Source organism: Artibeus jamaicensis, unplaced genomic scaffold (assembly GCF_021234435.1).
Source record: "Artibeus jamaicensis isolate MK-2021 breed Jamaican fruit bat unplaced genomic scaffold, CSHL_Jam_final contig_484, whole genome shotgun sequence".
Classification (NCBI taxonomy): Eukaryota; Metazoa; Chordata; class Mammalia; order Chiroptera; family Phyllostomidae; genus Artibeus; species Artibeus jamaicensis.
Window position 1 is genome coordinate 6,295,489 of NW_026521859.1, and position 23,133 is coordinate 6,318,621.

General features: G+C 39.1%; 1 protein-coding gene across 2 annotated transcripts in view; it reads right to left on the reverse strand.

Moving 5' to 3' along the window:
• The window catches only part of PTCHD4 (patched domain containing 4), a 197,187-nt gene that overhangs the window by 141,355 nt on the left and 32,699 nt on the right, over positions 1-23,133 (reverse strand). For both annotated transcript variants that reach the window (XM_053668323.1, XM_053668322.1), the window contains exon 2: positions 124-604. In XM_053668323.1, the coding sequence (XP_053524298.1) occupies positions 124-604 (481 nt within the window). The remainder of the gene's footprint in view (positions 1-123; positions 605-23,133) is intronic.

The following is a 23,133-nucleotide window of genomic DNA, read 5'->3' on the forward strand; positions in this document are numbered from 1 at the left end:
TTTACAGAGTCACACAGACAAACTAATGCAAAGTTAAAACAGATTTCCACCTGAGAATTCAAGAAATGTACTACCTTGCCCCAAACCGGTAAGAATCCGATTACCACAAGGATGGATAGTTACCCATGGCGAAGAACGGGATTCCCAGCAGCGTGGAGTTGTACTTCCCATCAGTGATGAAGAAGATCCCTGCTGCCGTGACAAGGGAGATGCACACTGTGAGCACCCCCAGGAGGCCCAGGAAGGGCTTGCTGCGCAAACAGTCCTTCATGGAGCTGGAGAGGGTGGCTGTGGTCAAGATCAGCACGAGGCTCACCAGGACCTTGCTCCTGGCCAGGATGCTGGTCTTATGGAAGTCTCTCCAGAGGCTAAAGGATGCTAAAGAGTAGAGCTGGAGGTCCTGGTGCTCCTCCTGGAGCTTCCTCATAAGTTTACAGAACTCATTCTCCCACTTCTCCCCTATGAGGTCCTGGGTGGCAGAGCCATAGGTCTGGAGGTAGTAGGTGATTTGAATGGCTCTGGCTGACTTCACCCGTTGGTCCTTGCTGTTTGGCACTTCCACTACCCCGCCCAGTTGGTGTCCAATAAAACTGTTCCTCCCATCCTTGAAAACAGAAGAAAGGGAGACTTAAGTTACCGGAGTGATGCACATTCCAGAAAACAGATTCTTACTTTAAGTGAAAGAGCACAAGAAAGGCAGAGACAAGCTTTAGCAATTGTGAAACTGATGTGTGTGGAGTGACATGTTAGGGCTTTATATTCAACCTTTTTGAGCCACATGGGAAACCATGCAAGATGATCAGGATTAGAAAAGATGCAAAGAGTATTATGAAGCTGTGCAAGTCTTGCCACATGCATAAGAAATGTACATAAATATTATTTTGATCTCATCCATATTCTCATTCCCACCATTTCCTTCTGTAACAATCTATAACTCCTTAATGCAGGATCAAGTTTTGTGATTCAGTTTCAGCCAAAAGTGAAGCATGGCATGAGTTCACACTTCAAAAGTTAAACTAGTTACTCCTTTAATAAATGTATGCTAATCTTTCCAGGGTTAACACGCACACACATACACTGATACACACACAAACACATGCAAACATTACAAATATCCATACTCATCCTTTATATTTTGGGGATATGACTGTAGGTTGCAGAACAAGTAGAAGAAAATATTGGTTTGTTGTAACTAGTTTTATAATGTTGAAATGTTTTTGAAATATGATGTGAGCACCTATTCACTCATTATAATTTTCCCCCAAACACCTGCCTGAGTTTGAGGCTGATCTTTTACCCACAGAAGACAGTGGACAACCCCCCTAAATGAGACTGATAAGATTTCAGTTGGGGTTGTCAAAAGTCATCTCAACTTCAGAGTTCCACAGAAGGTAGAGTAGACAAGACCATAAGAGTAAGATATTTATAAGAGAAATAATCCCTCCTGTTTAAGGCACTCCTGATGCGGACATCGATTTGCCTAAACAGGTTCAGAGTAGTAATTCTCAACCAGTGAACCTTAACACTTAGAACAAAATCCCTGGTATCCATCACCAAACCCTTTTTGCCACACTGTCACTTACTGTGGCATATTGAACCCAACGGAGGATTCAAGATGGAGTACAGCATTGAAAATGTGCTGCAGGTAATGAGTGGGACACAGGCATGAGGGTATACATGCCATAAATGGACCGTATGTTTGTCAGGTTAGGCGAGCCATTTATCTTACAAAGATATAAAAGAGTAGAATCAGAGCAGAAAGCAATTCTTTCTAGAAGGGTAGTATGTAAGGGCAACACGCCAACAGTGAGATAACCATGGTTGTTTTCACAGAACTGTGGGATTTTATATGCTCAAGTAGACGTGTGCAACAATTACTGTGGACTTGTTTAGTCCACATGCCTATATCTAAGGTTGTTGTTTGTATTTGTATTTTAACATTCAGCAAAGCAACACTAATACTTGAGAGTGTATGGCAAACACAAAAGTTTGAGACATTTACAGATAGTATAAATGTTGTTAAGTAGGATCATGAAGAATTGAGAGAAAAAAAATTTCATAGTCACTCTACATATCCATATTTTCCCTGTATGTTCAATACAGTCTTTTTATTTCATTCAACCTGGCCAACTGGAAGTGAACAATGTATTTCTAAATAAGAATTTGATTTGAGTTTACTTTTCGTTTGTTTGGTTTATCTTCCACTTCCAAGTCATCTTTTTTCCTTATAAAAATCAAACTAAAATTCCAGTTATGGGTTCAAAAGGCTCTCTCTTCATGAAACCCTGTGGGTTCTCTGATGAGTAAGTAAAAAAGTAAAAGAGCTGCCCCAGCTGCTGTAGCTCAGTGGACTGAGTGCCGGCCTGTGACCCAAAGGGTCACAGGTTTCATTCCCAGTCAGGGCACATGTCTGGGTTGCAGGCCAGGTCCCCAGTAGGGGGCATATGAGAGGCAACCACACATTGATGTTTCTCTCCCTCTTTTTAACTCCCTTCCTCTCTCTCTAAAAATAAATAAATAAAATCTTTTTTTAAAAAGTACAAAAACTTTGAGGAAAGATTGAGAATCCAGACTGGCATTGAGAGATTATGGTTTCCAGTCTTTCAGTCCAGGACACATTGCTCTTCAGTTAAGCTTATTGTTTTAATCTTGTATAATTTTAAGCTCCACCTTTGTTTCTACTTCTTTGAAATCTCACCTGTGATGTTGACTTGTGCTTTTGATTATTTGAAAGAAGGAGTGTTTAAAAATCCATGTTCATTCACTTAAGAATGTGCAGTTCTATGTGTCTTTACTAATTTCCATAATCAGAAAGATTTCTTAGGGGTCTTTAGCAGTGGAACAAAGATGTATGCATCCCTCAGGCCTCATTTGGATATTACAGTGGATCAAAGAGGTACTGATAATGTGTCTGGACAAAATTAAAAATTTTAAAGAAAGAGAATATAGATTATTAAATAACTGATCTTCATTGGATTTGGCAAACTGCTTATCACCCTTTTGAGGTTGTCTAATTTTCATTTCTTACCAAAACTGCTATATAAAAGATATGCTTTCATTCCATTATATTCAAATCAGTGTGACAAATAGAATGAGTTTCTCTCTCCTAATTTGCTTTACTTCATGAACCAGAACAAAATAAGCAATGTCTTTGGATGTCCTTGATTTGAGAGCTCTACTGAATGGCCCATGTGGGAGAGAAGCCATTGGTTCAATCACCCTACTCAGTACAGTCATGAAAACACACTTTTGTACATTATTTGTAAGGGTGTGTTCTACTATTTTTAAAAAGATTTTATTTATTTATTTTTATAGAGAAGGAAGGGAAGGAGAAAGAGAGGGAGAGAAACACTAATATGTGTTTGCATCTCACGCACCCTCATCTGGGAACCTGGTCTGCTTCCCAGGCATGTGCCCTGAGTGGAACTCAAACTGGGGACCCTTTGATTCACAACCTGTGTTCAATCCACTGAACTACACCAACCAGGGTGAATTCTACTATTTTGTAAGGGGTGGTAGAAGAGTTCTTCAATTTCCATAACTAGTCAATTCATAGGCACTTCTATGTGGGAAAAACAAAGAAAGAATATAACATATGTTGTAATTATCCTCTGGACTTATAAAAACTTAGGTGAAATTAATGGAGAGAATATATATTATCAGGAGTCATGTGACCTGGGCTGGTATGTGCATCTCATACTAATTGGATAAGAAACCCTTGTCTAGTTCACTTCCCCTTCTAGGACTCAGTTTTCTTATCTAAAAAATACGAGCAGATAAGAGTATATGAATAAACATTTACATAATATAAAAGAAAATTTTAGCTCTATTGTTCTATGAAAATGCCATCTAAAAAGGTACTTTGAAGACATCTAAATGTCAGAATGATGTAATTATAACTAATAGAGCCATAAATAGATTATTATAACATCTCCACTCACTGGGTAGAACTGTTCTGTTTAATTAAATGAGCAAAGCTAGAGCCTCAGAGAAAGCAAATCTGCCAGTTGAAGGGATGAACACAGGGATCCAACTCAGTTTAGACAACCTGAATTCCAGTACTTCCTAGAATCAAATGGTTGTGATGACAGAGAAGCCACGATGACTCTCATTCCCCATTAACTGCTCTTCATTATTAAAACTATTTTATGTGTAGATTCCCTTACCCCAATATTTTCCTCTCAATTAAACCAAGTGCCAACCATTTAACACATGTTGATTCATGTTCCTCCTTTCCAATAAAACCTTCTACACAAATTCTGAACTTCCTTTAAGTGCAGAAATCATTTTGATGCCTCAGTGAAGATTAATCTTAAAGTAAAAATATGATAAAAATGTAACTTATTACTTTCAATGCTCTCCCGTTTCAGTGATTCACTGAACTGAACTGTCATAATTAAGATGAGATGGATTAAAGTCCCTAACTCATATCCCCACTGTCCACCTCTGCTTTTCCTCAGTGTGTTCTCCACATTACAGCCAGAACATATTTGCACAGCTCTAAATGAGATCAAATCATTACTGCACTTAAAACCTTCTTCTACTGGTTTCCACTTGCATTAAGAACAAAAGTAGAAGTCCTCACCAGGCCCACAAGGCCCTGCATGGCCCATTGCTGGCTGAGCCCTCAGACTGCTTCTCCTACTGCTTTTTCCCCGCTAAGCTCTGTCCAGCTTTTCTGGCTTTTCTCCCTACTCCTTGAAGTTAATTTTCACCTCATGGCCTTTGCACCAGCCATCCCCTCTGCCTGGAATGCTTTTCTCTATTCTTAGGCTACGACTCCTTCCTCATGGAGATCACAGCTTCAAAGAGACTGTTCGAATCACATGATCTAAACTAGACACCTCCTTCCCAGCAGTCCCTCTGTGACAAGTCCTGTTTTATCTTCTTCCTACTAACCATTTCTATCTGAAGTGATATACCTCTTTGAATTAAGATTCATTCTTTTACACTGCTTTTTTAGGGTGAACTAATAACACATAAAGCTTTATGAATACTGAATCCATAAATAAAAAGTGCCCTTTATTTGTTTGTTTGTTTATTATTATTATTCAATTTCAGTTGTCCCCAATTTTTCCATGTGATCTCTCCTGCCCTGTTTCCCGACCCCATTGTCTGTGCCCACAGGTCCTCTATTGAAGTGATATTTCTGTAATCATTTAATCACTCCTTTTTTGTCTCCTCCATTAGAATGTGTGCTTATTGAAAGCGACACCTTTGTTATATTGATCACTGATAATCTCCCTATGCCTAGAATGAAGCCTAGTATATAATAAATACTTTGTAATATCGAACTCAGTGAGTTCACTCTGAGGTGTGGTAACTCATCATACATTATTTTTTAGAGGCTACATTGCCAAGAACAAAAGTAAGAGACAGTTCAAAATATCTGAGGGCAGCTCAAAGTAGGACCTAGGATGTAAAGAGGTGTATGAGAAATTAGAGGTCAAGACAGGAGAAAACAAACTTTATCCTTTTTTTCAATGTGCTTAGTCAAGTGAAATATTTGTCCCAAATATGTTTCCTCTCTATTTCTACTGCACACCAATAATGTGCAGTGAGCTATCCAATGGACAGGAGGACTTAGTAAGTCACCAAAAAGGGACTTGTATGCACTATGATTGAGGCGAAGAACAGCACAAGATGTTCAAGGAACTGAAGGAAGTGATGGGATTTGAGACGAGAGAAGAAAGTGGTGCCTCTCCTGTAAGGGCCATGGAAGCCTTATTGTGCTCGACTTAATTGTCATGTGGTAGGAAGTCACTGAGTTTCAGGCAGAGGCATAATAACATGCCATTCATTTCAGGGTGCTCACTCTCCTTGCACTGTGGATCGTGATTTAGGAATTCAGGTGGATCTAAAGGAAAGAGCTCAGTTAGAAAGTCCCTGCAGTGTTTCTGGTTCTTCATACAGCATGAATAACATGTCAGCTGAGTCAGTCTCTGGTAGGTAAATTGTCCCAAGGTGAATCAATGGAATTATATAGGTCACGATGCCGTTTCACCGCCATGAAGCATCTCATCACATTTTCTCTCCAGCTGTAGCATTGCCAGAAAAAAATAAATTTTGCTTTAAGGTTTTTTAAGTTTATAGTTACGACTTTGTAGCTCTTAAAATTACTCCCACACAAATTATACCTCTAGAGTGGGAAAGAAAATTAAACTCTCAAAGATATGATTAAGGAATAAATTCTTAAAGAGATACACGAGGGAAGAGACATTAATCTTGTAAACAATTGTGCAGAAAATAAATTATGCAACGATGCTTTGAAATCAAAGGGGAGTGAGTACCTTATCTGCTCAATATGTGTATGCTAGGTTGCCATTAAGATGCTTTCAGTGACTGCAGAGAAATTCAGACCTAAAGCCCCTGTCCAAGGTGGTTGTAATTCAAATTTCATTAAGTTTTCATGAGATAGACCCTGCAAGGATGTAGAAAATTTTAGACAGTTAGTTGTCTTTTATTGTTGAAAAGAATACCTTCCTGTGTATGATAGATAATGACATTTCTAAAGGAATTGAAAGGGGGCTTATGGTTTTATTTTTTTGTTTGCTTGTTGTTTAAACAAGATTTTTCCTCATATGTTTTTCCTAACTTATTTTTGTTTTATTATCTGTACCAAGTACACACACAAACTAGGATTAAGTAAAATCATCAATAATCTTGAATTTTCTTTCTAGAGCCTCATGATTAGTAGAAACAAGCTAATATTGAGATAGCGAGTTCCCAGAAGTTATTTAGTTAAAAACAAAATAAAAAGTCATTTTTTAATGAAGGTTTTAAAGCATTAAAATGTTCTAATAAAGAAAAATTAAATATCTTATGCATATTACTAAACTGAGAGAGTACTTTATTATTTTGAAAGAGGAAGGTTAAAATAAGGTTTCTGTAAGGGTTTCTAAAAATATTTTTTATTTATTTTTAGAGAGAGAGGAAAGGAAGGAAAAGAGAAGGAGAAAAACATCAATGTGTGGTTGCCTCTCATGTGTCCCCTATTGGGGACCTGGCCTGCAACTCAGGCATGTGCCCTTACTGGGAATCAAACCAGCAACCCTTTGCTTCACAGGCGGTTTCTGTGTTTTTGAAATGAAGAACTTAAGCCCTCATTGATGTGGCTCAATGGATTCAGTTCCAGCCTGCAAACCAAAGGGTCACTGGTTCTATTCCCAGTCAGGGCACATGTCTGTGTTACAGGCCAGGTCCTCAGTAGGGGGCATGTGAGAGGCAACCACACATTGATATTTTTCTCCCTCTCTCCTTTTTCCCTGTCTCTAAAAATAAATAAATAAAATCTTTAAAAGAAAGAAATAAGAACTTTAGCAAATCACAATACAAAATACATTTAACAAAGCACTCTAGCATATCAATGAACTGAGAGTCAGTTAGGAACTCTTAACACTTGTGGTGGACTCAGTTCCAAGATTTAAGAACTTTATTTGCATCATCCTGGGACACTCCTCCAGCTACTACCTGCCAGATTGCTGCACTGGAGTAGCGTCAAGTCACCAATAAGGACATAGAGGGTGAACAGGGGCAGAGTTAGCCACCCCAAATATTTCTCTTTGGGTTAGTGATTATTTTATGGCCCAGAAGGCTCCAGAAGCACCTCCCAACTTCCCTCTAACTGCCTAAGAGGATTTAAGATTGAAGGCCTGCTCCAGAATGAAGCTAGCACCATAGATAACTAATTTAATCTTTTTTATAATGTACTTTATTGATTATGCCATTACAGTTCCCCTCCTTCATTCCCCTCCACCCTGCACACCCCTCCCACCCACATTCTCCTCCCTTCAGTTCACATCCATGTGTCACAAATTCTTTAGCTTCTACATTTCCCACACTACTCTTGCCCTGCTGAGTGGAAAACTTATTTGAACAAATAATAAAGGAGAATTTCCCCAATCTGGCAAAGGAAATACACTTCCAGGAAATCCAGGAAGCTCAGAGAGTCCCAAAGAAGTTGGAGCTAAGAAGGAACACACCAAGGCACATCATAATTATATTAGCCAAGATTAAAATGGAGAGAATCCTAGAAGCAGCAAGAGCTAAGGGGACAGTCACCTACAAAAGAGTTCCCATCAGACTGTCAGCAGATTTCTCAAAACAGACCTTACAGGCAAGAAGGGGCTGGAAAGAAGTATTCCAAGTCATGAAATCCAAAGATCTACAACCAAGATTACTCTATCCAGCAAAGCTTTCATTTAGAATGGAAGGACAGATAAGGTGCTTCTCAGACAAGATCAAATTCAAGGAGTTCATCATCACCAAGCCCTTATGATATGAAATGTTAAAGGGACTTATCTAAGAAAAAGAAGATAAAAAAGATGAACAGTGAAAGAACAGCAAACTCACAGTTACTAAGAACCACACCTAAAACAAAAGCAAACTAAGAGGACAGCTAGATCAGGAGCAGAACCATAGAAATGAAGATCACATGGAGGGTTAGCAACAGGGGAGTGGGAGAAGGGGACGAGGGGAGAAGGTACTAATTTAATCTTGAAGGAACCTAGCAAGGGCCTTTGAATTAAAGTCCTTTTATGTCACATTTTCTGGAGATGTCCCAGCAAACTTTTGCTTACTAAACCTTAACTCTTTTTATTTTCTGGCAAATTGCCTTACTTCCCTCAGAAGTCCTAGACCCCTACCTCCTTCTTCTTAGTCCAGAATATTATATATACACAGCAGGACCTCAAATAATGTCATTTTAGTCAATGCTATTTTATCATAACATTGATGAAAAAATCAGTTCCTGGCTGGACCACTCTCTGCGAACTTTGAACTTTTGTCTCTATCCCTGTGTGGGTTTCTTCCAGGTACTTGGCTTTCCTTCCACATCCCAAAGATGGGCACGTGAGGTGAACTGACATGCCTAAATTGTCCCAGTGTGAGTGCGAGTGTTTGCGAGTGGCTCTACAACGGAAGGGAATTTACTTCAGGGTGGGTCCCATCTTGCTCTGTCAGCTGCTAAGATGGTGTCCAGCTACCCATGACTCTGAACTAGGATAAGTGGGTGGGAAAATCATTATCTTACTTACTTTTTATTAATTGTTCTTAAATGTATGTATTGCTCTCATTTAATTCAGTGTTTAATATTAGAAGTGTTTGGGGTCTTAATTTAGAAGTTTAGTGATGTTTTTGTGACCAGAAATATGATGTAGGGACCTAATTCTTGTTTATATCAATTAACCTATAGTAAAATTGGTTTCATTATATGCCATTTCATTTAAAGTCTCTATTCCCAAGAATCTATTAAGTTAAATGAAGACTTAATGTACCTCATTTTGCCTTATTGTGTATAGAATTCTTCATGCTTATGTGAATTCTCCATGTGTAAGCATTAAATTTTATTTTCTCCTGTTAATATGCCTTATGTCATTTTAACTATGTGACCAGCAATAAGAACCAAGAGAAAAAAGGGGGAATTTGCCCCTCCTTCACCCCACAAAGCCAAGTGAGAGGAAGTAATGTAAGGTTATGTAACAGGGTGCAGCCAAGAGGGTGGGGGGGGCAAATAGGGATTTGGAATGGGGTCCAGAACTCAAGGTGTCTAGGAAATATTAGAAAAATTATAGGATGTCCTCACCCCTTCTCCTCACAAGTACGAGTTGGGGGAAGGGACACATGGAGCAGGACCATACAGAGCTGTATTGTACAGCAACAGTTTTGCAGCTAACCTCTGGCACGGTCATTTAACATATCTATAACCTTTAACTGGTTTCATAGATATGTCAAATAGCTGTGGCCATGCTTTGAGCCAGGAGGATGGGAGTGACTTCCACCCAAGATGTAACTGGGGGGCAGCTCCCCCTGGTTACAGTGCCTGCGTGAGAGCTTGGAGATGACTGGCTCTATGACATGAGGCCAAACCTGCCAAGACTCACAATGGCAGCCCAGTAAACTTGGAATAATATAGGAATGCTGGCAGGTGTAACTGATTGTAGGAAGAGTCAGAAATGGGGGCACAGAGGAATGCTGGTGTGGGAATTTAAATCCAGACACAGCAGCCACTGGGGGAGAACCATGTGGTTTTGGCCAGAGTAGGGACCCCAGCAGCTTTGATAGGAGAGAACCCCCTCAGCTTTGGCGAGAGTGAGGACCCATGTGGCTTTGGGGTGTTCCCTTTGGCCATGTGGCTTACTTAGGAAGCAGGAAAAGCTTTGCCTGGAAGAAAAGGGGTGCAAGGACTTTTGTTGGTGGGCCATGAGAAGGTGCCACATGGCTTTGGATTAATTAAATATCCTGGTGGTGACACAGCTGATGGTGCCAGGAGCCTGAATCACAGACCTCTACTTTTCCTGAGATATGGTACCCGAGTTTAGGGCAGAGGGAAGGAAGGATGGTATGCATCCGTGGGTATCTTAAAGAACTTTGATATTTTAATGAAGATGTTAGTTCACTACTTTAAGTCTGTATAGCTTCAAATAAACATTTCCTTTCCTTTTCATGAATCTCTGGCATTGAGAGATGTCTTTCCTCTGACAGCGGACAATGCAAAACTAGTGGCGGGTACTTTAGGTAATAGTATATCATACCCCCCTTGGCCCTGTTCTGTAACAGTTATACGGCCACTTAATTGGCATAGCTGGTCACCTGATTCCTGTTCTCACCCCAATGTTCATGCTCTTAACACTCCTGCACACATGTCTAAATAATTTATGGGTATACTCGAATAAAAGGACGTATATAGCAGTTATGTACACACTCAGGAGTTCAACTGTCTCACTTAGAGTCCCAGCATCAACACTGGCAACCTGTGGAAGTCTCTTAAGCTATCTTGACTTCAGTTTTATTATTGGTTAAAATAAGAATCATAAGGCATTATGAGGATCAAGTGTGTTAATACATAGAAAATATTTAGAATACTGCTCAGAAAGTGTTGGATATTATTCTTATTAATATGTGGCATAAATTAAATATTTGAATAATAATCTTTTTTACTTAGCTATCTAGGATTACTCCGTATTCTCCGAGATGTCTATAAGCTCCAGCTCTGTCCCTTTACCACAGGGCGATGGAGGACACACTGTTTGACTTCTCTGAGTGCCAGCTCCCTCATCTCCAAAATAAAAGTTTGAGCTTACATTATCTCTGAAGGTTTCATTAACTCTGTAGTTAATGATTCATCTGTAGAAAAGTCATTAGACACTAAAAAGTAGGCTGGAAAAATGTGTCTAAGGGGGAAAAACAAAGAACTAAGAAGGAAGGAGAAACACAAGATGACCCATGTTCATTTCCATAGAAACAAGAAGATTTTCTCATCTTTGAATCTGGACTCGATAGCTTTTTCTCCTCTTTCTTTGAGTAGTTTCCAGAGAGAATGCTTATCAAATGGAAAAAGATCAAGGATTTGCCCCATTTTACTTACATATAAATCATTTCTCAGTAGCCCAGATGAATTAATGTATTTCTTAGTAAAGTTCAACTTAGCGCCATTTCTCCATTCATGAGTATTATCTTCACTGCACTGGTTTACTTAGGAGAAATATTTGTGCAAAATATTTACACAAATTTATAAACAATACACGGAAGTGAACTTAACATTTACATTAAAATGTGAAGCATATAACAATGAACAATCCGTTCTTGTAACTCATATTTGTGACCCTGCCCCCAAAATTGCCAAAGGAAACAATATCACTATTTTAAATGTCTTTCACAAAGGAATCGCAACCACCATTCATGGGCAAGTATTCCACATCTAAGAACATGTACCTCTGATGCTGTTTATATAAAGGAATAATATACATAACCTCTTGTGGGAGCATTTGAGGAATACAGAAAGGTCCTAAGTAGAGGTATATAAAATCCCCTCCCCTAGTACAACCTTCATTTTGGGTTGAGAAACTACAATAGTGCTATATAAAGCATGTGACTGCAGGGTCATTAGCACCTTTGAGTGGAAAAGTAGATCAGACTGACAACCTACAGAGGCAAATCTCAGAACAGAACTCGAAACATCCCCACAGAAATGAGAAAGTTAGGGCAGATCAAAAGTACAGGTACTGCAGGTACCTACACAGGGCAGAGTGCGGTGAGTTCCTGGAGCACCCTAGGCCCTGACACACAGGTGGAAGCAGGCAAGAAGAGCAAAGGTATTCATTCACTTAAGAAATATTCAGTGAATGCATCCTCTGGGTCTTTGTGTCACCTAGCTATTAGGAGGACAGAGTGGTGAGCAGCTGCAGAACTACAGCTCTTATCTTCAAAGAGCCTATGACTCTGGGTGGAGTAGGGGATGGCAAAAGATAAGTCTGCAGACAGGCATTATATCTGTGTGTGTATATATATATATATATATATATATATATATATATATATATATGTATTCATACACACACATATACATACACACACACACCCTCAAGTACTGGTTAACACAATACATTAAGGAAGTACTAACAAGGAATCGCCTAGCCTAGCAGGGACTAAGAAGACTTTCCAAAGAAGATGATATCTTAGCTGAGACCTGAATTGTGAATGACAACCATTCAAGCAGAGTGCAGATAGGAAAACTGGTTGGTGGATATAAGGAGGAATGATCTTCTGGGCAGAGGGAAAAGCACACACAAAGGTCTAGAAATGAGAGTAAGCATGATGTGTTCCTGGGACTCTGAGAATAACTGCAATATACAGTGATGGTCGAGATGGGTGATGCAGATATAGGTAGTGAAGCAAGGTAGTAAGAAGCTAGGAAAATTCCTTGGCAAGTGGAATAGGGAATCTGAGATAGAGAGCTGAATAATCTGGCCAAGCTATTTAGAGCCCAGTGCAGAAGGGCACCTTCCTGGAGAACATATAAGCCTCTGTTGTAATTCAGGTCCAGGCCCAGAAAACCAGCAAAACCAGGTGGGCAACACCAGGACCACCTGCCATGACTAACCACCCCATGCCTTGGCACTGACCAATCAGTAGAGACCACAACCCTGAAAGAGCACACCTGGAAAAGTGATGAATGTTCTACTGAAACCTTCCCCTAAGATCTTCCCTAAGATTCCCACCTGAAAGATAAAGATTAAAAACCCTCAAGACAAAGGGCCCAGAGTGCATGCTCTCCCTCTTGGGCAGCAGCCCATGCCATCCCTTATTCCCTCTTCTTCCCTCTCTTCTTCCTCCACAGGGACACATCTAAACTCTATGGGGTCTCATGAGACTTGCAACCAGGAGAGAAATGGGCAGCAGCAGCTTGTCCCAGGCTAGCCCTCTGAACCTGTCTCCAAAACCCCCTTTTGTCTGACTTCCCAGTGAGCTAAGGCAGCCAAACCTGGGCTCTCCTATTGTTTGTTCTATGCTGAGCACTTCATTGTTTTACTGTCCCCATCTTTAATAAATGCATCCTCAGTCACCCGGACTCATATTGTGCAATCTTTCCTCCAGAGAGTCAAGAACCTACACACTACCAGATGTTTCTAGGCAGACTAACTCAGGGCCAGGTCTCCTGTTTGGCAATAATAATGAGTGTGGAGATTTGCCTATTAAAAGGCTCTGTTTGGCAGCAGTATTGATACAGGGTGCAGCCAAGAGGGGGGCTCCCAAAAGGGATTTGAAATTGGATCCAGAACTCAAGGTGTCTAGGAAATATTGGAGAGACATATAAGATATCCTCACTCCTTCCCCCCACAGGTATGAGTTGGTGGAAGAGACACATAGAGCAGGAACACACAAAGCTGTTTTGTATAGCCACAGCCTTGGCATGGCCATTTAATACATCTAAAGCCTTTGATGGGTCACTTGGATATGTTAAATAGCTGTGGCCAGGCTTGGAGCCAAGGGGATGAAGTCAGTTCTTCCCCTAAGATATAACTGGGGGACAGGTCCCCTGAGTTAGAGTGCCTGCATGGGAGCTTCGGGAAAATTGGCTCCAGGACGTGGGACCATACCTGCTCAGACTCATGATGGCAGCCCAGTAAACTTTAAATAATACAGGAACGCTTGCAGGTGTAACTGATTATGGGAGGAGTTGGAAATGGAGGTACAAAGGAAGATTGGTGTGGGGATTTAAACCCAGACACAGCAGCCACTGGGCGGGGCCATGTGCTTTTGGCAGAGTGAGGAACCCCTCTTGGATCTGGTGGAGGAAGGGAGAACCATGAGATTTAGCCAGACTGCAGACCCCCACAGCTCTGATGGAAGAAAAAACCATGCGGTTTTGGCCAGAGTGAAGACCCCTGCAGCTTTGGTAGAAGAGGCCAACATGGCTTCAGGGTGCTCCCTTTGGCTGCATGGCCTGGGAAGCAGGAGAGACTTTACCTGGGAAAATGAGTACAAAGAACTCTTGCCACTAGACTGTGAGAAGGTGCCACATGACTTTGGATTAATTGGAGATCCTTCTGGATGGCGACACAGCTGATGGTGCCAGTGGCCTGGAAACATGGACCTGTGCTTTTTTCCTGAGTTACAGTACCCCAAATTAGGGCAGGGGAGAAGGGAGTGCTGTGTGCAGCTGTGGATACCCTAAAGGACTTTGATATTTTAATGAAGACACTAGGTCATTACTTTAAATCTGTATACCATTAAATAAACATTTCCTTTCCTTTTCACGAATCTCTGGCATTGAGAGATGTTTTTCTGATTGGCAGCAGACAATCGAGCCCAGTAGGTGGTCCAGACAGTATTAATATACCATCCTCCTGAGTCCAGGCCCCTGTGTGTCTGTTCTGTAACAGTATAAAAACATTTCAGTTGTGAATTAGGGATGCAAGTGGGCACTAGAGAGTAGGTATGGGATCATTTTCAGACTCCCTCATAGTTTTGTCTAAGCTAAGGCTTACCTAGTTGATCATATTAGCATAAAGAAAAGACTTTTAAGTTCTTATGGAATGCACACTATTCTGAAAATAAATTTCCCCCACACTCAGAGGAAACATGTCTTCTGAGGTTCTGAGGGATTCCTGGAGAAAAGCTTGCTTCCTAGAAGGGAAGGGGTAGTTTAAAGTGATCTACTTCTTCTAATAATTCCCATAAACCCAATAAATTACAACAATATCTGTGTTGAGAGCGTAAGAAGGAAAATTGTTAGTCTATAGTGTACAAAGCAAGATAAGGGCAAATAAATGCAAGATAAAGTCTGTCCTGGAAGAGTTTATACTTTTGTTATTGAAACAAGTAGCAGCATAGAGCATTATAAAACAGAAGACATCGCTGAAGAATCAAGATAATTGCTGATAGCTGCAAAATTATTTACATATGGAATGATCTAAGCCATGTAAAAATAAAAATGCACATATAAACATTCAAAGGAAATCATCAAAATTATCACATTGGCTCTTATTTGGTACAAAATTATATGTTATGTCTGCTTTCTTGGTTAGACTATTTTAGCTTTTAAAAACGTATTGACTCATCAACAAAAATAATAACGTGTATTAAGGGAACTGAATAAAGGGTAGAAATAGAAGGAAAAAATTAGGTCCAACTTCTAATCAAATTTCTCTTAGGCAGTTGGAAGAGGAAGGAGGGCCAAGAATTAGGACACCTGTATTTCCAGGCTTAAGTTCTAAGTAACCTGGTTTGTGGCATCTAAGTCAACTTAAGACATGATGGTTCATTTTTTCATGAAGGACTGTGGTTTTATCCATTAAGATGTAATGAATGATAATGGTCTACTTAAAGTCATAGGTAAATAACAGCAGATTCCTGGGTTCCAGAGTAGGGTAAAATGCTAACACACACTCAAGCCTGCAGCTTATCTGACCTTGCCCTTTGGTATGTGTTTTCTTATTAAAGAAAAGATTATGAAGACCCTGGTAGCTAAATATCACTTATCTTTAATTGAACTTGAGTTCCAAACTGGCCCTTATGAGGTTCTTTATAATTGTCATCTTTGAATCTTTCTTTCTGTGATTTTTTTCTTTTTAACTTGAAAACAAAGGCCAAATTATTTGACCAATTCAGTTAAAAAATGTTTAGTATGCATAAAGCATCACTCTAAGCTAAAGTTGGTTTATTTCTTTCTTGAATTATCTATACAATTATAGTTTGAAGAGGTCTAGATTATGAGGTTAGTTAACACTTGTAGAAAATATGCCCTAAAATTTTTGCAGTTTGGAGATAGTGTTGCCATTCATGAAATCCATTTGTATAATTTCTATTTTGTTTTGTTTTTTCAAGATCGTTTCAAGTTTTTCAAGTTTTCATTAAAAGGAGCCTCTTCTGATAATAAATACACATTGCTTTTTACCATTACTGCCTGTCATATTGCTCCAACTAGATTTACAGATTCATTGAAGCTAGGAAGTGAAGTTTGTATGTTTTACAAGTTAAATGAAACACTTTGGGGTATATAACTCAAGGAAATGTAGAAGAATGAATACGTTGTGAAAGAATGTGAAAACAACAGTGTAGCATTCACATGCATTTGTGGATGAAGTTAATGTCTTAATCCTTTATTAAAAGGATACCCTTATATCTCCACTGAAGATGAAGCAGATAATATCTTATTGTCTTATATGAACATCCTCCCTATCTCTTCCTGGCTCCATCCCCTTTCTCCCCTACTCCTCCTGACTAATTTCTCCTGCTCTTTCTCTTTTTTCCTTTTTCTTCTTCTCCTCCGATCTTTCTCCAGTTTCCTCTTCTTCCCCCTCCCATCTGTGTCCTGCCTTTATTTAACAGACAACCATCTCAAAACCACAGTGAGGGATAATTATTGAACTATGCCAGTAAAATGCTAGATAAAGAATACAACACATGCTAAAGTCCATTTTATCTTCACTAAATTACATTTCCTTTTTAATCCCTAGAAGGACAGACATGCTTTGAAAGTGTTGTGTGTGATATACATTCTAATGAGATCCATGCAATTGTGCTCTACTACTACCAAGATATTCAGCCTCAAAGATATTAAAATAAGTGAAAGCCTTTTAATAAAGCCAAGAAAATGACTACTATCTTGCAGCTCCATGTGGGAGTTAAATATTCCTTCTCTCAGCACAGGAGATAAGGGTGGAAAGACTCACCTTTGCAAGTGTGTTAACATTTTCTGGATTGATATGACATAGTTCAGTCAAGTGCAAGAGCTCACCTTTTTATTAAACTATATATTCTTGTATGTCTAGCAAAGGAGCATCTGGATGCCTTTTGGAGGTAAAGCTTTAAAAATTCATCGAACTTTTAAGATGTACTCAAAAGAAAAATTAACTCAAAAGCAAAGTACCTGTTTTTTCCTTGATAATTTAACTTACTGCAAAGGATTATCCATAAATCTTTAAAGACTTAGAAAATAATTTTGTCTTTGTTTCTTAAGAGAAAAGAATGCCTGTCTGGTTGTCTTTTTTAAGGCTAGTATTTGAACTGTTTATGTTTAAAGCTAACATAAAGTTAACTTGTTATTAAGTTATATATAATAACTGTGGACTTTAGCTTTAATAAGGCAGGTTAATTTCATGCTTTTTATCATTTAAGTAAGAGCAATTCATAGAACACTTATATACACATGTTCTTGCTTTATACTTATGTGAGGTTTTTTGATTGATAATATTCATTAATAAAATCTTTCATTTGAGCATATATCCCTATTTTTAGTTCAGAACATATGGTAACCTGAATAAGTTAGGTGATAGTAAGTTATAGCCAGTAAAAGCATACCTGGTGAACCATCCCAAAAGGCTTTGGCAATTGATTTACTCAGGTTTTTATGCACTAGAAAAAAATATTAAGGTGGACGGTCTCATTATAATGAAACTAATCATCACCGTGAATTTACTATTCCAAACTGGTCCACTTTTAAGAGGGTCAACTCACAGTCTAGCCTTTGGGAATTCAGCTGCCTCCACTTCATATGTACAACTGCTGCTTCTTCGGGCCACACATACGTGTCCCCCTCAGCTGTGTCAGTTCTGATGTCGCCTAGACCTGTTTCACAGACATTGGAGGTAATGCTGCTAATCAAAATTGCACTCCTGCTTTAGGTTGGTTTTAACTTACTTTGGAATATTTCAAAAGACTGTCAAGTTTCAGCTGCCTAATTTCTCATAATTTTGACAGTCATTATACTTTTTTCTTCAATGAGTCACTACTTTTCTTTTCAAAGGGCAAAGCTTTAGCATATAGAGAATTCTCTCAAAGCTGTTCTTAAAAAGTGTTAAGAAATGGAATGAGATCTCCTCCCAGTTCTTCAGAGGAAAGACCTACAGTGCTTAGTAGAGGTCACATGACCTGGGTGCCATGGCAGTGATGGCAAAACCATTTTGGCACCACAGCATATGGCTGGCAATAGCAGTTTTCTTTAAAATTTGGATAACTTGGGCTTGAGTGCTAATTTGACCAATTACTTCCAATGCAACTTTTGTAACGTTACTTGGATCGCTGAGCTTTTCTTTAATCATGAAACGGGACTGTACAGATCACAAGCTTTATTATAAGAAATAAGTTTGATGATATTTGAAAAGGGATGGCACCCTGTGTGTTGTTTTCTAAGGGCTCTATCAACAATTATTACCTAATTACAAAACAATGATTGAGTGGTTTAGTTATAGTTATCTTAAAATGAAATTAAAACAGGCAATGGCCCTTTGCACCAAAAATGCTCCATCTACTTTCAGGCTATACCACGTGTACAAAAAGTGCCCAGGGCTTCTAGTTGGGGTATATTTAGCTCAAAGGGGAGACAAAAGATGTTAACTCTCTGCTCTCTATACTACCTAAATCTTGTTCCCTGCTCAATGCAGTTTTAGAAGACAGATTGCAACTGGTATATTTAGGCGAAATCTAAAATTGCTGATTCAAACTTCCCTTTGATATTTTCTAAATGACCATCTGGACATGGGTTTCCACTAAGCTGGAAAATAATGCATTGTCAGAGCAAATTTCTGGGACAGGTCAGCTCATGGGGTTTACCCTCCTTCACCACAGGCTTCCCAGGATTCACTGGGTTCAAGAATTGAGTCAGGCCTGCGTGTCATCAACCTCACCTGCTTTTACTCTGGGCCTCATCAAACTGGGGTAACTTCTGATTGTGACAAGTTTTGTGGTGGAAAGAGGGCCTGTGGCTATGTGGAATTCTCTGCAGCCAGGAAAATAAAGAAAGTAAGAACCAAAACTGCAGATTCCACAATACAGACCCCACTCCCCACCCCTGAAAGACCCTGTAACTAAAAGCACCTGATGAAATCATGAGGGAGCCTCACATAGCTTCCCCATTGTCTCGCCTGTTCTTAAATTTTATACATAAAATGTCAGCATGTGAAAGCAAGGAGAGGCGATTCTACAGTCTCATGGTTTCACTTTGTATTTTCTTATCCATCATCTGATCATCCTACTGGATTGTTCAAAGGAATACAAGTTCATCACAATAATTTACAGAAAACTTTGATTTTAATGCATTTGTCTCATGCTTGCCATAGAAACTAAATGTTCTCTTATTCTGTAACATGTTACAACCATCTCTGATGTTTGCTAAAGAATGCCAAGAGTACTTTTTCTAGCACAATATCGAAGGAAATTCAATGCATTATATCTTCCCCTTTGATGCCTTCAATCAAATGACTTCATCAAAGTAAAAAGAAAAAAAATACAGACTCAGAAATGGAAATACAAAACAAGTTACACATACATATTCCTTCCAACCTAACACACTCAATAAAGAACTAGGTTTTTAGAGCACTTGCTACAAACAAAGCTATTTTACAGGCAAAAAAAATTAAAAGGCTGGTCCACTGTCCTTAAGAACATCCACTGTCACTCTCTTACTGCAGCACAGATTAATTTTGCATAAATTTGCAGTAGTCAGGGAGCTGGAGGTGACTATATCATGCTTATTCCTTATGAATAGGTGAGAGGCTCTCTTTTATTACAGAGCTTACGTAAAGAAAAGAATCTAACGTCCTTCATTTTCAGGGAGGTACTTTGTGGAAGCATGATTAATTTGGTAAGTGGCTGTCTGCTCTGACTGAAAGATCGGGGCTATGAGAAGCCACTGCAATCAGTTATATAAGCAGGTATCTATGGGAGACTTTTCAAATGCATATTGCTATATCAGTGCACTGTTAAAAACACCAGTAACAACACAAACAACAGAGGACAGCACTCCCTCAGGATGGGTTGGCAGCACTGGAGTTGTGTGGACCACACTGAAGCTGTTGACGAGGGAATACTGAGTGAGGATCTGAAGGGGTGGACTGGCACTGCAGAATAACTGAACTAGCCAGTTTGGAGTAATATAGGCCTCCTCCCGCTGTGAAAGGGTGGTGAGTCCCACCCACCTCATCCCCCAACAGAAGTCTGAGCAATGGTGTTATTGCTCATCCAGAACAGAAAAGAAAATAAAGAGGAACCAAGAGGGACTTGTGTACCATCTGAAAGAAAGGGGGACAGGTGCCACTGAAAATCTTTAATACAAGAAATAACCTGATGAGATATATGTGTTAGACATTCCCTCTGGTAGCAATATGAAGAATGGTCTAAGACACATGTGTGTGTGCACACATGCATGTGTATGTTGAGATTTTAGGACAATATTGACAGGGCAATAAATGAGTAGGTGAGGGATAATGGATCCCTAAGTTGAGCAATAGAGAAAAGAGAAAATGTGTTAATAAAGAGATATTCGAGAGTCAAATGAATAGCCCTGGCTGATATGCCTCAGTCGGCTCAGGGCATTGTCCCATAAAATGTCGTGGGTTTGATTTCTTGATCAGGGGACATGCTAGGTTGCAGGTTCCATCCCTGGTTGGGGCATGTGTGAGAGGCAACCAATCAATGTCTCTCCCTCATATCAATGTTTTTCTCCTGCTCTCTGTCTCTCCCTTCCCCATCTCTAAAATGTCCTTAGGTGAGAATAAAAGGAATAAGAATGTCCTTAGGTGAGAATAAAAAACAAACAACAAATAGAACTTGGTGACTGACTGAATGTGAAAGATGAAGGCACAAAAGAGCAAATAGATGATGACTCCATGGTCGTTGCTTAGACTCCTAGAGGACACTAGTGACACTCATCTAGCTTAAAACCAATTTTGTGTGGGATTAGGGGAACTGGAATTGAGCTCTGTGTATTGAGTTTTAGGTACCTGCAAAACATCAGTGTGAGGATACTTACAAATGAGTAAAATTATGAGTAGTTTGCTTAAGACAAAAGCTGGAGATGATCTCTCAGGGGTATTACACAGCCAATGGATTGTGGCTAAGGCCATGCTTGTCCAGAGAATGTGAATAATGTAAGAAGATGAGAAACTATGAGGAGAATCCAGAGGAATAAGAAAATTAGGTCAGGAAAACCCATACAAAGGTAACACAATGCAGAAAAATAGTAGTATTCCCTGTAGAATATATACATTGATGACATATTTTATCATCTCTGATGGGAAAAATATAGTAAACAAAAGAGGAAGTATAATGGATGGCAACCCATTTGCTGACATTGCTTAACTGTTTCAGGATAAACTTTTGTGGAATATACACTTAAAATATACTCAAATGTTCCAATTCATTGACATGAAAGTGGTTCAGTTCCAAAGAAGAGTTTTTAGTGAGGATAGTTTTTCATTGCCTTAACAGGAAATTAAGTCAAGTGTAGGTGCATCCTGTTCAACCTTTTGAGATGAAGGATTTGTCTTTTAATGAGACATTTGCATTTCATTATAATGATGTACCCTATGTCCTTGACTTGGTAACTCTGCACAGAAGTGAGGATGTTTTCTGGGGCCATAGGTTCAGCATATATTAATAACAGAACCAAGAAATTTATCTCAGACATTAAAAAAATAAGCAAAGTTAACAGAAAGTGAGTAGGAATAAAACACACTCTTTTAATGGATACAATGTATAAAGAAAATCCTTAGAGGCGACCTCATGAATTTGACAGTCAAGCATTTGTGCAGACAGAACTAGTCATGAAGAGTCGTGTTAGATTAGGTCATTGAATACGGGAAGAACTATTTGAAAAGGAAAGTTTGATCATTCAGGGACACATGAGTCAGCAGTATATTTAGAGCAGGAAATAGCTGTGTGGGGTACGAGGGGGGTGGGTAGGAGAGGAGGTCCAAAATTCTAATTTAATTTGGCACAGAAATGCTTTGATTTGACAGTAGTAAATCAAATAACAAAGAATTAACAAAAATGATTTGTTTTTGAAGCTATAGAATATTGCATTAAAATAACTTTAACAACTTATTCCATTTTCTAGTTCTAATATAAAGAAAGGACAGGTTTTCAAATTGAGTTGAAGTGACCATTAAATCTCAGTATTTTTTAGGAAATTTCAGAATTATCTGAGATAAGTCAACTTATTTGCCAGAGAAATTCTTCTTATCTGTAGTAAACCAAAAGTTAAGACTGACAAAAATTTTTTCAAGAACCTTAAACTGGGAGAAAACTCTTGCGATATTTTCCAGATTGCTCATATGACTTTAAAATTATTATATGGTATTTTCATTAAATGTGTCCCCTTCTTTACTAGAAACTCCTTGGAGGTAGACTAAATGCTTTTGTTTGTTTGTTTGTTTGGTTGGTTGGTTGGTTGGTTGGTTTGTTTTGTCTTGCAATTGTCTATATTACAGTGTCTTATCAAAAATCATTTAACAAAAAGTGATATGCACTTCAGCTAAAAACTTTTTAATTGTGAAATATGTGATACCTGATCTCACAATCCCAGATCACAACAGAGGAGGGCAAGACATTACAGTTGCAGGCAGATGGATGGACCCTAGGTAATTCACATTTTTCTCTGTATGTCAAAACGGTGACTGGACCAGCACCAAGGATACTTACATGGTTTCTACCTTCTCTTAAATATCTGTCCCATGCATCGCCATAGCCTTGCCTTTACTTACTTGGGCCTGAAATTCTTACAACTCTAATGTGTTAGACAACAAAGGAAATGGTGACAACATCCCCCCTTATGAATATAAACGCAGATGGGAATGGCCGGCCCTGATGTTTTCCTTTTCTACTAACAGATCAGCCCACAGTAAAAATCCATTACCTTGGAAAGCACAGAGCAAGGGCCTGAAAAAATGCTCCATTAAATAAACAGTCTTTGAAGAGTCAAACCTGAGGCAGCCCTTGAGGAATTGTGGGCCTTCAGAGACGTTACATTTTGCAGGAAATCCCAGGCTACTGGATGTTGGAAAAAATGTGGTACCTTGAGCATATGGTATAGTTTTGAATAAAATTAGCTGAAGAATTTCTTGTGTGTGATAG